The sequence below is a fragment of the Zootoca vivipara genome, chromosome 11 (assembly GCF_963506605.1).
Source record: "Zootoca vivipara chromosome 11, rZooViv1.1, whole genome shotgun sequence".
NCBI classification, from domain to species: domain Eukaryota; kingdom Metazoa; phylum Chordata; class Lepidosauria; order Squamata; family Lacertidae; genus Zootoca; species Zootoca vivipara.
The window spans coordinates 38,314,332-38,332,321 of NC_083286.1; the positions used below are offsets into that span (position 1 = coordinate 38,314,332).

At 39.7% G+C, this 17,990-nt stretch overlaps 1 protein-coding gene across 5 annotated transcripts in view; it reads left to right on the forward strand.

The window, feature by feature from the left end:
• ADAMTS6 (ADAM metallopeptidase with thrombospondin type 1 motif 6) overlaps window positions 1-17,990 on the forward strand; it is a 142,079-nt gene that overhangs the window by 83,203 nt on the left and 40,886 nt on the right. For all 5 annotated transcript variants that reach the window (XM_035100852.2, XM_035100856.2, XM_035100857.2 and 2 more), the window contains one exon: window positions 5,443-5,550. In XM_035100852.2, coding sequence (XP_034956743.1) covers window positions 5,443-5,550 — 108 coding nt within the window. The remainder of the gene's footprint in view (window positions 1-5,442; window positions 5,551-17,990) is intronic.

The window sequence follows — 17,990 nt, forward strand, 5'->3', positions numbered from 1 at the left end:
CTGAAATTGTAGCCGGGTTTTCAGCAACTGAACCCAACTGGCTTCGGTCAGTTTTGCCTGCAAAGCATACAGCCTGTTTATTCTAGTTACACAAAATCTGAAAGATTCATCCAGACAGTAGTAATAGTTTTTAATGTTTGATGTTATATTATGTTTTTATAAGTGTTGGAAGCAACCCAGCCAGATAGGCGGGGCATTATTATGATTATTAGTCCATATTTAACTAATCAAAAATTGATAAAAGACATAGTTTGGGGTTAAAGGCACCAGTACAGCTTATTTTTTCAGAAATTTCCTAAATTACACCTTCCCAAAATTTGTACACATGTTTGCAGGACCACTACATGTGCCAATAGGTTCCACTTTCCTTATATCTCCTCCAACACATAGGAGAACCATCTCTAGCTATATGTGCAAGATGGACTGGCATCAAGTGCCATTGAAGTGTCATTTTAAAGGAATTTTCTCAAAGTCCTTTAAATTGAATACACTTAATAATAATGCAACTGTAGCATTTAACATTTGAAATTTGTATTGAGATTGGTACTTAAACGGTATGTATGATATATGATTCAATTTGAATTGTTGGCACCGGAAATCACTTTTATTTCTTGCTATTTTAAGAAAATCTTTGGAGATAGATATGCCAAAATATTAGGATGTTCTGTATGGAGATCCAGATTATATGACCAGCATGTCTAATTTTAAAGGTTGCAGGTTGTATCCAAAATTAACTTACCAGCAAAAATGAAAGTAATGTGAACTTTATAGAAATATTTTTATCAGCAGTGGTAAATTAAGAAGGTTAAAACTGAACTGTTCAGAAGACTCCAAGATCAAAATGAAAAGAGAAATAATTTTTAAACTTTTAAATTTGAAAATCTTACTAAAAGGAGTCATGTATCCCATTTAAACACTTAAATTTTCCATTTCTTTACATTTCCAACACTTATTTTCCCTTGTTTTTTACATTTTTGCCAAATTTTTGGGTGTTAAATACCACCTATACATGGTTTTCATAAAATTCTCTTTAAGTAAAGTACGTTGAAACAAAGGTGTGTCCAGGCTCCCTTGCGCCCTTGGCACAGTAGTGGAGGAACAGCCCAAGGAGCATGCAGATTGACAGGCTTGTTCCTAGCCATTCCAAGCCAGAGTGGAGAGGTATGGTTTTTGTGCCCACTTGGGCCGGCACCCTTGGCAGGGGCCAATCTAGCCAACCCCCAATTACACCCCTGTGAATACAGCCATAATTTTTATTTCAATATTAGTTTTTAAAATGGTAATGAAAATGTAAATATCAGACTTTTAGGCAACTTTTTCACTTCTGTGCTTTCAATACAATATTTTATGCAAATTATTGCACCACACAATGTATTTCCTTTTAAGACTGTATTGACTAGTAAAAACTCAGCAGAGAGAGAAATGACTTACAAATGATATTAAACAAATTAGTATAAAAGTGTTTGGCATTGAATTAGAAGACACAAAATTGGGAGCAGGGGAAGAATGACAGAATCATAAAAGTACAATGTATATATTACACTGTATTAGATGAGAAGTCTTCAAGACATGTCTAAACTGTGAAGATGCTTGATGAGTCTGCTGGCAGAGCGTTCCACAGCGTGGAAATGGTTGAGGCCAGTTGGACTTCTGAGATATGGGGGACAACGAGCCATGCTCCTCCTGATGTTGGATATAAGGATATATCCCACATATTGATGTGGGAAATAAGGGTTCAGGTGGTCCTTATGATATCTTGTGTTTGTGACCTGTAGAAGTCACTTGGCAGTATCAGCAGAGTACAGTACGTGGAATATCAGTAGAGTCTTCAGAGATTTCCTGCTCCCAGCAGAACTGCTTCTTCCCTGGTTAAGGGGAAAACTCTTCCATACAAAGTAACAAAGTGTTTATTGTCTCTAAACAAAGCTAGACACTACTAGCTACTATAGACAATTCTTCTGGTCTTTGCCCAGGGTTAGCCCCACATAAAGCACATTACAGTAACCCAATCATGAGATTATCAATGCATGGATTACAGTGGCCAGGCTGTTTTGATCCAGCCAGTTGGTGTACCAGACAGAGCGACTAAAAGGTCACACATAAGGCCATTTGTGTGTTAGTGATACAAATCACTTTGGCATCTGATGACAAAGATTTATCAAGGAGTAACACAGGCTATGTACCTACTTCTTCAGTAGGCCTAGCTTCTGGACTAGAAAGAGAGCTAATGTGTAGTAGTGGTTAGTGTTTGACTAGGTCTTGTGGAGACCAGGGTTCAAATCTACACTCAGCCATGAAGCTTACTGGGTGACCTTGCACCAGTCACTGCCTTTCAGCCTGGCCTACTTCACAGGGTTGTTGTGGGAATTAAATAAGGAGGGGGGGAAACAATGTATGCCTCCTTGGGGAAAAAAGTTGGAATAGAAATGTAATAAATAATGGAAGCCACCTACTCACAAAGCCGCCATCTTCCCAGAATTCAGGTTTAGTTTATTAGCTTTCACCCATTCCACTGTTCAGGCATTGGTCCAGAGCTTGCCCTACTATTCCTGATTCAGATGTTATGGAGAAATAGACATGCGTGTCTTCAGCATACTGAATACACCGTGCCCCAAACTCCTAATGACCACTGCCAACAGCTTCATGTAGATGTTAAATAGCATTGGGGACAAAATTGTGTCCTGCAAAACCTTGTAGCATGTCAGGGGATGAACATGTCATTCTCAAGACTCGACCATGCAAGTAGGGTGGCCCTGTTACTCTTCGTCTCGCAGTGGCTTTTGATATTGGAACACCTGTTCAAGATGGCTGTTACAGGGACAGCATTACAGTGGTTGTTCCTACTTGCTTGGTCGAGTCTTGAGATTGGCGTGTCCATATTTAAACTTCCCCAAAAATAATACACGTTGAGGATGTTCTTTGAATGTGCCAGATACTGTAGAACATATTCTTTTCCACTGTCCATTGTACAAACAGCTAGGCAAACGCGTGTTATCCTCTTTTTTGGGTAGTGTAACATCACAGCACAATGAAAATATCAGATTCTGTCTGACATTAACCCAGAGGTAACTGCAAGGGTGGCTGAGTTTTTGTCAATACTGTAGTATCTCTTAGAGTGGTGAATGGCACTATTTAGGAGGAAGAAATCCCAATGAAAATCCTTATATATTTTACATGGCTGTTTATTTGTATATATTTAAAATTTTATATATGGATATTTTATTTATGATGGCCTCTACTTGTAATGTCTAAAAAAGATTTGGCGAAGGATATAGAAAGTGATTTCTCAAAGATTTCCTACAATGTTATAACAAAGAACTAAAATCAACTAGATTCTCTAGAATATTACAAAGGGGGCTAACTATTCTCAGTTGCAAGACATTTCAGTCATCAGTATACCAAGGAATAGTCTGGTGGTCCCTGATATAGGTCCATTTCCAGGTTTGATCCTGGTCAGGATTGAAATGAGAACCATTTGGGAATCATATACCACATTCCAAGCTCCTTGGACAAATGGTGGGAGGTTACGAATCTAGCTTCTGCAGGCATAAAAAGGAACTGTGTGCTTTGAATTCAATTTTTTGTGTGGAAAAGACTGCTACAATTTTCTTTCACGTTATTCAATTGGGTGGAAACAGAAGAGTAAATACATCAGCAAATATAATACTACTTTTAACAGGCACAGTGCATACTATGTTTCAGTGGCAGTTTTTTTGTGTAAGCTCTTTGATGGAAACAATTTAAGACTTGATTACACAATGTGTATTTAGCTTCTTGTTGTTGCAGACTCAGGTCTACATGAAAAAGGACTCTAAGGCAGCAATACTATATAACCTCTTACCTGGGAGTAATATCCACTTAGTGGGAGTTACTGCTGAGTGGGCATGTATAACAAAGTGTGCAATTTTTTGCCACACACATTTCCTGACTACCTTGAATTATTCATGATTCTCTGCTTGTGTGTGGAATGATGAACTCCTTCTATCATAGTTTTAAACCCTGTTTTAGTTTAATTATCACTTATCCTGGCACGAAAGAGAGAGTCAATATAAGGTCGCTACCTTTTTCCTGAAAAGGCTGCTATACTTTTAACCAATTGCATGATTGCGAAAAATCAGCAGAAGAATGTTTCCCCAACATTGGATTTACATATGGGAACTGGCACCTCTGTCAAATTTTCTGCCTGTCATGTAGATGTTAAAAGCACAGGAAGCCTGCAAGATGAACAAATGTCAGCTATTGTCAGGAGCTCCTGATATTTTCATGCGTTGTGGACTCCCTTTCAACTCTTTGATTGCATAAATAAATCAGAGCCTGAAGTGAATTGAGGAGTTGTTATTCCAGGATGACTGATCATGCTTGTAGGTCTTCACAGTAGGTTTTTCATAGGTTTATTGCTGGAGCCACAATGGAAAGTGAATGTCTTCGGTGGGAGTTCTGTTTTGTTTTTCCCGCTGATTTGTTAGTGTGGGAAGATTCTGCAGTATCTCTGAGCTTCCTGGGGGAATCTGCAGCAAAAGGTCAGTAAGAATGATTCTGACAGGATGCAAATCCCGCAGAATGTTTTCCCCTCCCCAGCACTGTGCTCTGAAAGGAGGATGTTTCACTTTTTTTGCACAATGCTGTGGGTCCAAGCTGCTAACACTATACCAGGCATTCTACCCTAGTGTGATTACTAATAATTTATGTATGGTGAGTAAAGGGGATTTGTACATAGGGAGACTGGGAAAGTTTAGTCTTCATCTGCTGAGGTTGAAGACAGTGCCCAGACTGTCAAGGTAAAAGGAATTAAATATTTCTCTAGTGGTGGGAATGACTCTGCATAGTCGAGAGGAAAGTGGGTGATTTCTGTATCTCGTGTGCTAAAAACCCTTCATTTCCTAGCTGTTGTAGCTAGGCAGTAGACAATCTCATTGCCACGCCACTAAACTGGGAGTTTCCTGCTCTTCTAAAGAATCTGCATTAAGAGCATGCAAACTGTGCCCCTGGAAGAAAGAGTAACTGTGTACACAATTCCAGATTTATATTGATAGTTTCAGAACTTTGATGACAGAATATCTTCTATTCAAGGCCAAGTCACACAAGTCATTTTTGCACTTGTGTGTGGTAAACCATTTATCTGCCCAGTTTATCACAAAAGTACCACCACACTTACCCAAGATGGTCTTTCTGCACACAGCTCAACAAGAGTGTAATGGTAAATGATTCAGACAGTTTTATTATGTGGTAATTCAAATCAGGATTTAATTTACAATATCTCTGTTTTATAGGAAGCCGATGTGAATTGGTCCATATTAATAAATATTCCCAAATATATTTCAGCCTGTTTCTTTCTATGGAGAGAGAGAACAATGTATTTTGAGGACAATTTGTGTGTTAAGGAGCATTTGAACCAATTTTATTCAGTTATTCTGAACAACTTGCTTCTGCCTTCTTTCCCAGGAAGTGTGTAGAGAGCTTTGGTGTCTCAGCAAAAGTAACCGCTGTGTTACCAACAGTATTCCAGCAGCTGAGGGCACCCTTTGCCAGACTGGAAGCATTGAAAAGGGGGTGAGTTGGAATGACTTTTAATTCAAGTTATCATGTAATTGTTTCCAGGTTGTGCAAGACCCAGAAATGTATGCTGAGATAACTAAAAAGAGATAACAAATGTTTGTACAAGTTTCCAGAATGAAAAGCTTAATTTATTCTGTAACTGAACATACAACAATTAACAAAGCAACAAAACTTATGATTTTATTTTTAAAATAGCATTTTTAGTAGTGCTTAGGATTCTTTGTTGTGGTCTCGCTGTGCTACCCCATATATGGAAATGTATCTGTAAAAGCCACAGGTAGAACTATCTAGAAATTTCTTGGGCAGCTCTAGTCTTCTCCCTTTGCACGTGCTCCAGAAACACTATTGTTCTAACACAATGTAAGAAATTAAGGAAACAATTATGAAGATCTTTTCCCTTAACTTCTTATGCTGCATTTCGTTTTGTTGGTTCAGGTTATTTCCCTTCACTTTTTCTTCTTCTGTGCTGTACGCCTATAAAACTCTTGTAAGCATTTGTAACATACTGAGCATGAGAGAAGAGCTCAGTGGCCAACAGATCCTGCCTCACATTTGAACTTGGAATTAGTGAATACCTTAAGGATGTCTCTGCATCAGAACTAGTAGAATGGCAATGGGGTGGAGCAGGTGCCATGTATAAATATGCATTCTTGGAACTGACAGATCGTATTGCCCAGGATAATTCTCATAATCCAGAGTTGCTCATCCTCTTTTCCCACATTTGTGTTAGCCAAAATAATAATTTCATATTCCTCTGCAGCCAGTTGTGAACATTGAATTGTGGGAGAGGATATTCCGCGGGGTTTAGTCATTCCTTCTGAATTCAGTGAGGAAGGTCCAGATCTATCTAGCCCAGAACCTCAGAAGGGAAGTGGGTTTTAAAACACCTCAGTGGAACTGACTCTTTGAACCTCAGAGATTTCTGGCCACATTGTGGTTCCTATTACTTTTGCATGTAGAGTTCTCAGAGACTCTACATTGGAATATTGCAGTTTTAACATAATTCTTTGCTTTCATATACTTACTGTATATATTCAGTTCAAGCACAATACGCTGTTGTCCAGCCACTAAGATTAGATTGACTCCCATAATTCTACAGAACTCTCCAATTCCTGAAGGAATTCTTGCTCAAGCTTTCTTTGGTGTTGCTTACTGTTCTTAGTGAGTGTAGGACTTTGGCTACTAATACAAATTTGTTGTTCCACCTGCCTTGGGAGTAGATACTGCTCAAAAACATCAGAGATCTGCACTGCATTCATCACTATAGAACAGATTCTGCATGGTGAGTATCTTGCCTTACTCTGCTTCAAAGTCTATTTATCTGCATCCATGACTCTAATGGTAGCTTACACCATATACTTACAGCCTGCTACCACCAGTTTTAATTTGGGGAAAGATCGATATCTTCCTTGAAATCTTTTTGAGAATGAGAAAAAGCTAACACTGATATTTCTACATTGAAAATTCTTATCTGGCTAAATAGCTAGATTCTGTAGAGTATTGGTTAGTCTACAACTTTCTTAGAGGTGTGCATGACTTAGATATTCAACTTTAATTCTCCCTTCCAAAGGTGTACTGTTCAGTTCCAAATAAGAGGGAAAGTACTGAGAATACCAGAACCATGACTTGATCCTTTCATCTCAGCTACTTGAGGTACAGGTTATTTCCATCTGGTCACTTATGCACGCAATCCTCTCCAAAGTGTATCATCTCATTCAAGAAGAGCAGAATGTTAGACTTCTACAAAGACAGCTAGAGGGGTTATTTCAGCATTCTATACCACAGCACACATATACCCATGGTGGAATATTTTCTAAAAGAACTGCCAAACCTGGTCCCTTTGTCTCATTTCTGGACTTTTCAATGGAACTGCCTTCTTGTACTAAGCATCTCTCATTAGAAACCCCTTCAAACTGCCTTCTACTTGCCACTCATTTTGGTTTTTGTACTAGGTTATCTTTCTTGAGGCACTCACATTGGCTGGAAAAGGAATAGGATTTCTGTCTGATCTACAGTTTTTAAAGATAAATATGTTCCTTTCTATAGAACAAAAGTTCTAACTAAATAGTGTCTCTCAATTCCATACCTTGCCAGTCCTCTTGCCTAGCCCGGACTCTCATTCAAGTGGGCAATGCACTCTCTTCCTTTAATGAGTTTTACCTTTCTGTGTAGCATGTACTTCATTTGTGTGGCATGTACACTTGCATGGTGAACAATCATTTCTAGCCTGTGGAAGTTCCAGTGATCCAGCATCAGCATGGAGTGTATCCAAGTGACTGTTGAGAACAACTGAGAATTGCTATGATATATTAAGCAATTTTTCTGAGTCCCTCTGAGTTGCACCATCTACAAGATCATTTGGGTCTGCTGTAGAGACCTGAAGCACAACATTATACTTTGGATGTCCAAGTGAAAGCAGTTAAAAGACTTAGGAAAGCAATCTCTTGCATGTTCACCATCACCTGACAGTCTATTACAGTTAACTTTTAGTTAGTGAGTCTGTTAAACTTAGAATCACTGGAGTTGTTGAGGAAGAAAATTATGTTGCTTTCCCATAATTATTATTCAAGCTGTTCTCTATTGATGAGTCTCGATTGTGGTATCTCACTTGCGGAAGTAGGACTTCCCCATCTTCCCCTTCCCCATGCAGTTTCCTGTGTTTTCCTTAAATCTGCTCTAGAGGGTTATGGATGTCAGGGGTCTCTAAGCAAATTGCCTTTGCTCCTCTTTTCATGTTAAGACTTAGTCTGTTTCTTGTCTCAGCTTGGAGCAACATCCTCTCTGAGAGGGAAGATGTTGGCTCTATGCCTTACTGTCTTACATGACATCTACTGTGCAAGGGAGATGATAAAATACTAGTGCTTACTCATGCCTGATACTTTCTGCCAAGTTCTACCTGTGGTCTGGCCAGGGCCATCCCAGACATGTGGCAGCACAGAAAGTCGCTTGTAGAACAATTGTCACAGGTAAGTAACTTTTTTTAATAAGCAGTCTGCAACGCACAAAAAAATGTATTTCCTATTTTTTAAAAAAGAAATACAGTCTAGTTTCAAGTTGTATGACTTGTTTTTAGATTAGCTTTTAGACTTTTAGATGACCTACTGAAATAAATTAATTATTCTTCATTCTTCAATGAGAGGAGAGACACTTTCTTTTATATATCCTGCCCAGAAAGACTGTACACTCCTGGCTTGAATGCCATCTGCTAAGGCTAAGGTGTCTTAATTGTTGAAGTTTTTGTGAGCACAAAACTGTCTATCTTACCCTAAGTGATCACTAAAGAGTTTCAGGTCGTCTAAAGCAGTGTTTCCCAACCTTGTGCCTCCAGATGTTTTGTGACTACAATTCCCATCATTCCTGACCACTGGTCTTGCTAGCTAGGGATGATGGGAGTTGTAGTCCAAAAACAGCTGGAGACACAAGGTTGGGAAACACTGGTCTAAAGCTCATGATTTCCTGGCAGCCAATTTTTCTCCTAGCTTGCATTGGCCATCTACTCTCCTATTTGCTTTCTGGTCTTTTCTGACAGCCTTTGGTATTTTCTTCTCTGTATCCCACATATTTTGCTTTCTGCTAATTCTCCCCTCACCTCCTGGCTGATGGCCCATTAAATAATGGAAAATGTAAATGCACTAGCATGCAATGCATAAAGACAATTGAAACTATCGCTGAAAGAAGTAACTGAGAATAGGTTCCGGTTTCCGCCTGCAGGAATGGCGGACCTGTTTTCCATCTCTCTGACCTTTGTAAGGAATTTGGCGGTTGCTAGGGGAGTAAATGGCAACCCCCTACCCTCTCCGGGGGTTACGGAGAGGGGCCGCTGGCCCGCGATGCCCCCAGACCCACTCCGACTGTTTTTGGAGTGGGGGGAGCTTGGGCTGAGCACTTACAAGGGCCAGGACTCCCGGACGCTAATCTGCATGGCGGGGATTTCCATGGTTAAAGAAGATAATTAGGCTTAAATCTATGGACATACTTCAGAAGGAGGGAAAGAAGCGCTGTTTACTGCTGAGAAATTTATGCTGCCGAGTGAGAGGAGTCAAAGATTGTACTGCATCTGGAAGAAGGATTGATGGGGACGGAGCGATAAGGGGAGTGAGTTTTTATTTTATTTTTTTTCTTCATATTGTTGCCTCGTACCTTCCCGGACGCGATGTCCTGGCTTGTTTGGAGTGAAAGAGAAGCAAAAGACTGTGTGAGTTGAACCTTATAACTGTTGTTACTGAGCATATTTTTTTAAAGATGTGGAGTTGCCGATGAGAAAAGCCCCCCCCTAGTCGGACGGAAGGAGTTCTGAATGCGTTCGGAGGATTTATGAGCTGTGACGCACTTTAAATTGGAGCAGCGACCTGAAGCTAAGTTCAGCTATAGGGCAAGGAGATCCATTAATTTACCAAGAGTCTATGGTTTGATGTTTGGGTCTCCTGCCTGGAAAAGCTGTAAATTCTATAATGATCGTAAATCTTCATGGCTATGAGAGAAAAGCGAAAGTGATTTGAGCTTTTTAAGATGGCGCTACTTCGAATTGCTTCAACGCAACAGGAGCTCCATTAAGAAGATTTATGGGGAGGCTGGACTGATTAACTCACACAGGAGAAAGAACATCTGTGAGACTTCGTTTGATATTTATATCAGCAGCTGGGAAACAATCGTGAAAGTGGAAAACATCTATGTGACTGTAAGGGGAAGATCTGGATTATTATGAACTTGAAGGACGATTTGAACTTTAGAAAAAAGACGGCAGTGGACAGTTGCGAGGAATTCCCAATTTCTTGAAGCATGGGAACCCAAATAAAAAATTCTTTAGATGATTTGGCATAACATTCGGTCTGATTGATATATATATGTGTATAATTTGAAATATTGAATGTGATATAATTGGTTTTAATTGGAAAATTAATAAAAATATTTAAAAAAAAAAAGAAAGAAGTAACTGAGAATAGATTCTGCCTACTATATTCTTCATGTGATTTGCAACTATTGGTTAATAGACTGCTTCTTTTCAAATCACTAAAACATACTATGTGACGTTGGCATAAGCAAGTTTGAAAATGTTATCAATCAGTATTGAGAGAGGTGTCAATAAGGAAACATCAATTGGAAACATCCAGCTATTATGACGTTACAATGGTGTCCGCTGCTCTGACCCAGTCTTCCCCTTCCAGGGGAAAAGACTGCTTTCCCTTTCTATTTTTACAGTTTTAGGTCAATTTAAGTCTCCCCCCCCCTTGCCCTGCCTCGGGGGAAGGTTTTTAAGGTAAAATTTGGAAGTTTAAAAGTCCAATGTTTCTTTTGCAGCTGTAGAAACAAGTATTTGCTTTCGCTTTTGCCGCAGCGGGGAGAGATCGACCTGGTTTAGAATCTCCCCCGTGTCCAAATTCTCTTTCAATTAAATCAAATTAATTGCTTTACTCACGGAGTCCAAATTGTCATAATTTTCTTTCTTATCACGCAGAAATTGACCACTCTAAATCCGTCAGCACCAAAAGCTTCACGCTTTGAAGGTAGCAATCCAACTCTCGGCACCCACGTCTTCCACCCTGCCCGCTCTCGGAGCTCTTATTAGAGCTTGCCAGGGGCAGAGGAGAGACGCCAAGGGAGGCCAGCTAAGTCCCACGTCCTCAGAAAGCCCGATCTGAGGTTTGTTTGGGGGTCCACATGCTTTCGCAGTTTCCCCGTCCTTCAAAGTGCTGGAGATTCTCGGAGCGAGAATTCTCCCGTCTGACGAAAATGGCGATCAATCCAGAAGTCAAATAAGAATCATCTTTAGGAGCCCAATATTTTTTATTAATTAGTTCTATTTGTAGAGCAATTTGGATTCAATAGAACTCTAGTACTTACTTTAGAGATGTTAAGGCTGACCTTGGCAGCTGCTCTCTTGATAGGCTGGTTCAATTGTTAGCTTCTTGCTGTTCTGCTTAGAAGGGCAAAATGTTAGATTATCTCATTCAGGTATTTGGACTTCCTATAAATAGCAGTAGCTACTAGCCACAATGGCTATGCTCTACCTCCACAGTTGGAGGTAGCAATGCTTCTGAATACCATTTGCTGGAAACCACAGGACAGGAGAGTGCTCTTGTACTCATGTTCTGCTCCCTGGTTTCCCACAGGCATCTGGTTGATCACCGTGAGAACAGGATGCTGGACAAGATGGGCCATTGGCTTGATCCAGCCGGCTAGTCTTGTGCTCTTATTTCCAGTCTTTCATCTTTGACAACAGTTGTTAAATGAGTAGTTTATCCACATTGTCAGACAAAGCTTGATATTCTCAGGCTCCCCAGCCATTTAATGTAATTATCTAATATATGTGGATACATCCATTTAGCTCTGCCAATCTGACTTTCCTCCTGAGTATGAGACTGCAGTTGTGGTCTCTTTCTCAAGATCAGTAGAGTAAATTGTAGCCTATTAATCTGAGTTAGCGTTTGATGACAGTTGATGATGAACTAAAATAGGTAAAATCCAACTGTAACTGACAATTATTACATATGCTAAAACATTCTTATTAAATTACAGGTAGGTAGCCGTGTTGGTCTGACATAGTTGAAACAAAATAAAAAAATTCCTTCCAGCAGCACCTTAGAGACCAACTAAGTTTGTCATTGGTATGAGCTTTCATGTGCATGCACACTTCTTCAGATACCCTGGAAGGAATTTTTTTAGTTTATTCTTACTAAATGTTTCAGTTTCTACGTTTATCAGTAACAGAAGCTTCATGTCTGAGGATGGCTCATGCACTAAGAAACTTATAAATAATACATTTCATATTATCCAAATAGTAAATCAAGTTTAATTTGAAAAGCAAGTACTGCATACATTTTATGTTTTCTTCATTTTTGTTCCCTGGACAAAAGAAAAAAAGAATATATATATATATATATTTCCCCCTATGGCTTCATAGTTTCAGACAGTTTCATATATTACTTAGCAGTGTAATCCTAACCATGTCTACTCAGAAATAAGTTCTATTGGTTTCTATGGGCTCACTCTTATATAAGTGGGGTTAGGAATGCAGCTTAGATTGCATTATTATTTATTATTTCTTTCAGGTATTTGTGCATTGCTTTTCATAAAAAGGCGATTTACAAGGAAATCAAACAACTAAATTAAATACAGTACATAAAACAATACAACAGATAAAACATCATAAAGTAGGGCTCCACTCATGTAAAGGGTAAAGGGACCCCTGACCTTTAGGTCCAGTCACGGACGACTCTGGGGTTGCGGTGCTCATCTCACTTTGCTGGCTGAGGGAGCCGGCGTACAGCTTCCGGGTCATGTGGGCCTAAGCCGCTTCTGGTGAACCAGAGCAGTGCATGCAAACACTGTTTACCTCCCTGCCGGAGCGGTACCTATTTATCTACAATACTTGCACTTTGACGTGCTTTCGAACTGCTAGGTTGGCAGGAGCAGGGACCGAGCAATGGGAGTTCACCCCGTCGTGGGGATTTGAACTGCTCACCTTCTGATCGGCAAGCCCTAGGCTCTGTGGTTTAGGCACACACAAATTAAACCTACACAAATTAGACCCACAGAAATTAGAAATTTGTGTACCCACACAAATTTGAAGCCCACAAACCGCACTCCTGTATCTCAGTCAGTCTACACCTGGACACTTTTACTCACACATACACACCAAGTCCCTTACACTCAACAGTTATCAGTCCCAATAATCCACTGGGTACATACCAAAAGACCACACTACAGTACTGTAGCCTCCAATTTCTTGCACCCACCTGAAAAGTGGTTAGGCTCCAACCACAGTCCTATGTTCTCACTATTGGACAGCTCCACACATCCCCACTCTCAGCCAATGCCTTGTAATGTATTTTGAAATTCCCAAGCACTGACTATTCCAATAGGAAATGGTCCAAAAGCTTTTCATGCCACAGATTCTCAGAGAAAACTACGCTATTGAAATATATTCAACTGTCTTCAGAGATTTGCTTTATTAGTTGTGTTGCCTCATTAAGTGAATTGTGTTAGGAAATTCCTAAATTAATGATTGGTTTTCTCACTTATTCTTCATGAAGAACAAAAGACTATCATGCTTGCAGACGTTTTTACACATATCTTATGTATCTCTTCAAGAACCAGTGTTATACCATGGATAAAATGTCAGACTAGAGCAGAGACTAACATTAAAGTCCCCAGTCAACAGTTGGGCTGGTCTCAAAACTACCTCATCAGAGCTATTGCAATGATAAAATGAGGAAACCTCTTGAGACCCTTGGAGGAAGAGCAGAATATAGTTGTGGGTGTTTGTGTGTTAGAAAAAGGTGTCTATTTAGACATTTCCCACAATATAGAGTTTTATGTTCCTACAAAGGAAAGCAAACCTACTTATTTTGGTTAAGGAGCAGTAAGAAAACCTCCTGAATGCCAAAATGGGAGTTTATTATTATTATTATTATTATTATTATTATTATTATTATTATTATTATTATTACATACATACATACATACATACATACATACATACATACCTTGCCCATCCGGCAGGGTTTCCCCAGTAGTGGATCAGCGCAGTTTTTCTTAATAATTCCAATCCAAACTTAAGTTGTGGCAAGTATTTAGGGGTGCCCAGTTAGGGCTATAGCTATCCTCATTAAATCCTGTATTACGAGTCCAGTCTTGCAAAATGGAAGGACCAAAGGCCTAAATGCATTGTCTGTTGGGTTGTCATGTATCTGAATTTCTCTACGTAAATTTAATTAATGAAGTTCTAATGTTGATAGCCACCATTAGAAAGTGCCAATTTGAAATAGCAATTCTGCTGTAGGCCATCCTCCCTCTCTTTCTAGTACAGATGTCAATAATAATAAATAATAAATAATTTTTTTTATTTATACCCCACCCTTCCCGGTTCAAAACCCAAGCTCAGGGTGGCTAACAACATATTTAAAACAAACATTGTAATACAACATTAAAAAGCATAAAATACAATATAAAAGCATGAATAACAATAAAATTCAAAGTTCAAAAATAAATTTGGGGAAAATCCATCCAATAAACATTAGATAGTCACCAGGGCTAGCTGGCTAAATTAGTCCTACTTGGACCAGCGAGGAGGCCAGGGAAGAATTAGCTGTGGGGTCCCAGAGCAGGTAATATTCATAAAAAGGGAAGGAGGGGGGAGAGAAGGGAAATAAAAGATCAGGCTGAGTTCAAACTAAAGGCCAGGTGGAATAACTCTGTCTTACACACCCGACGGAAGGAGGTTAAGTCCTATAGGGCCCTAGTCTCATGGGACAGAGCATTCCACCAGGTCGGAACCATCACTGAAAAGGCCCTGGCCCTGGTGGAGGATAGTCTGACTTCCTTAGGGCCTGGGACCTCTAAACTATGGTTATTCATGGACCTTAAGGTCCTCTGTGGGGCATACCAGGAGAGGCGGTCCCGTAAATCTGAGGGCCCTAAGCCACAATGGGCTTTAAAAGGTCAAAACCAGCACCGTATACTCCACCGGGAGCCAGTGCAACTGGTAAAGCACTGGGTGAATATGTGTTTTTTTAAAAAGTAATTTTTATTGATTTTCCATAAGACAAAAACATACAAAAAACAGAAAAAAGAAAAAGACAAAAAAGGTACCGTAAAAGGAAGAAGAAAAAGAAAAGCATCTTATTTATGTCATTTATCATAACAATATCATTTTGTTTTTGTTTTTTAAAATCTATTTATTAAATTTTCCAATTAAAACACAATTATATCACATCAATTATTTCCATTATTTCAAATTATACAAATACATATCAATTAAACCAAATATTATGCCGAATCATAAAAAAATTTTTGGCTTCCCATGCTTCAAAATCTGGGAATTCTGGATAACTGTCTGCACTGCCGTCTTTATTCTGATGTCCAATTCTTAAAACTCACAGTCCATAATAGTCCCGATCTTTTCCAACAGTCACTCAAAGTCCATGATAATCCCGATCTTTTCCAACAACCCCTCTAGATGTTTTCTTTCTTTCATTTTTGCCACAGCTGTTGAGATAAGCATCAAACGAGATTTAACACATATTCGTTCTCCTGTGTGAATTTTTGTCCAGTCCAACCTCCCCATAAATCTCTCTTTATCTGGCGTGCCTCTCCTGCTGCGTCGACCGTCCAGCACACGCAAGCGTCATCTTGCATGACTCAGATCGTATTCCACCTTCTTCTCAAACTTCTCAAACTGTCCATTTATTGCAAAATTACAGCTTTATCAGGCAAGGCACAGCCGATTCAAATTATGCACAAACTCTTATCAGATTTATGGCTCTCCCTACCCTTTACCTGCACTTTGCTTCAGGTTGCTATTCAAATTCCATGTGCATCACACCTCATAAATCCACCTCGCCAGCAGCTTCAGGCACACTCCAATAAACTGATTGGGGAGGTTTTTCCTCTTAACAGCTTTACGTAGACAACTTCTAAAAACATACTAAATAGCAATCCTCTAATTATATAAATTCCGATAATCACACAGGTCATTTCTATTTCTCATTTGTTCCAAATACCAGGGCAGTCCGTCCGGGAAGGTGGTAAGTACCTCTTAATATATAAAAATAAAAAATTCACTTCCTTTTTCGTTCCATCCCAATCAATCTTTCTTCTTGATGAAATACTCCCCCTCGAACTCCTCTCGCTCAGCAGCTAAAAATTCCTTGCCAGTATCTTCTCCCCCTTCTTTTGAAGCATGTCCATGAATTTAATTCTAATTATCCTCATTAATCATGGAGATCTCGCTCGCACAGGGTGGCCCCCTGGAGTTCCGGCCCCCATGGGTGCTCGGCCCAGGCCCCCCCTCAAAGAGTCGGGGTGGGTTAGGGGGCATCCGTGGGCCAGCGCCCCCCCACGAGCGAAACCGGAAGCCCATAACAATATCATTTTGGACTTCCCCGATTCCCCCCACTCTGGGTCCCTTATAATAACCATATAGGCAATGTTCACTAATTTTTCTATTTTACTTTACACATTACAATTTTATGCTTTTTGTTACTCACTACGCATATCTAATCTTTCCCACTTTCCCAATATTTTATCTTATATTTCTTCCCTTAGCTTAATATTTTACCAGAAATGTAATTATAATTCAAATCTTAAAATTCTATTCTCCTTTCTTAACTATATATATTTGAATCCACTCCCCCCTTTTGCCGGAGCCAAATTTCCCAGACATTTCAGCGAATTCCTAATGTCAAACCAGTTTCAGACCGTTTAAATCCATCCATTACAATATCCCTTTATAAATCACCCCATTCCCACCCTTTCCCACCAAGTCCACCAAATTTGTTTCCACATCTTCTGCCGTCTCTTCAATACTACACCTGTTGCCCAACCCACTTCCACTGTCTTTGCATTGTTCTTTAATTCTGTGGATCGAAACCAGTCCTTTGCATTGTCCAGTTCCAGACCGACTTCATTTCCCCCCCTTTTTCTATCCAGTTCCCAGTACAGACTTTGGACTCCCTCTCTCACTAGGAGTCCAACAGTATACACTGTTTCATTTTTGAGGCCTCCTTGTATCCAACTAAAGTCCTGTTCCACATCTGTCACTTGCAGAACATTGTATCCTTCGTCTTTTTCCTCTTCTTCCAATATTTGTGTTTGGACATCTTGCACTTCTTCTTTGTTCATTGGGGTCATTTCTTTCTCAAGTCCATTTTTTGCATCAAAACAATCACTCATTTATCTCCACAATTTACTAGTCTCTCTCAGTTGCTTGTTATTCTCATCCAGTTCCTGTTTAATCTCCAAGAGTACCACAAAAATCCTTTGCCAAGCCAAGTCTTGTGATGGTATTGTTGTGGCTACAGCCATCTTAGGTATCTCAAATTTCATATGAATCCAGCAGATTGTACAGCCAGAAATGGCAGGGATCAAATTCCATCTTCTCTAATGCCATTTTTAAGTCCAAACTGGGTATATTCTTCCTTTAAAAACATTTTCCCCAAATAATTTCTAGATTCTTAATCAATACTTTCAATACTTTTTAAACATTCTTTGTTGTTGCCATATTCTAAACACCATTCACTGACCCATCCGGAAACCTGGGTCCACCTTCCAGAGGGACTTTCTTTTAAAAAACCATCATTTTGCAGGATCCTCCACTGAGTTCAAGCCTCTCCCCTGTGCCTGCTACAGAGGAGGGTTTTTAAGTCCACTTTCTGATAAATTCAAAGTATCCCACTTTGTCAGCTTAGGGTTAGCTCATTGCTTCACAGTCTCTCAAAGGGGGATAATCAACTTCCTTTTTAAATCACCCCCTGTAGCCAATTCTTGATTTTTTTATTTTCATATACAGCTTCTTGCTGACAGGTTCAAATTTAAAGTCCTTACTTGAGAAAAGGAAGGAATCCACCGCTCTCCGCTGCCGGCATGTAGCTTCACTTCGCGAGGGTAACGGTTTCTCTCAAAATGGCCCCCGCGACTACCACTCAGACTCTCTC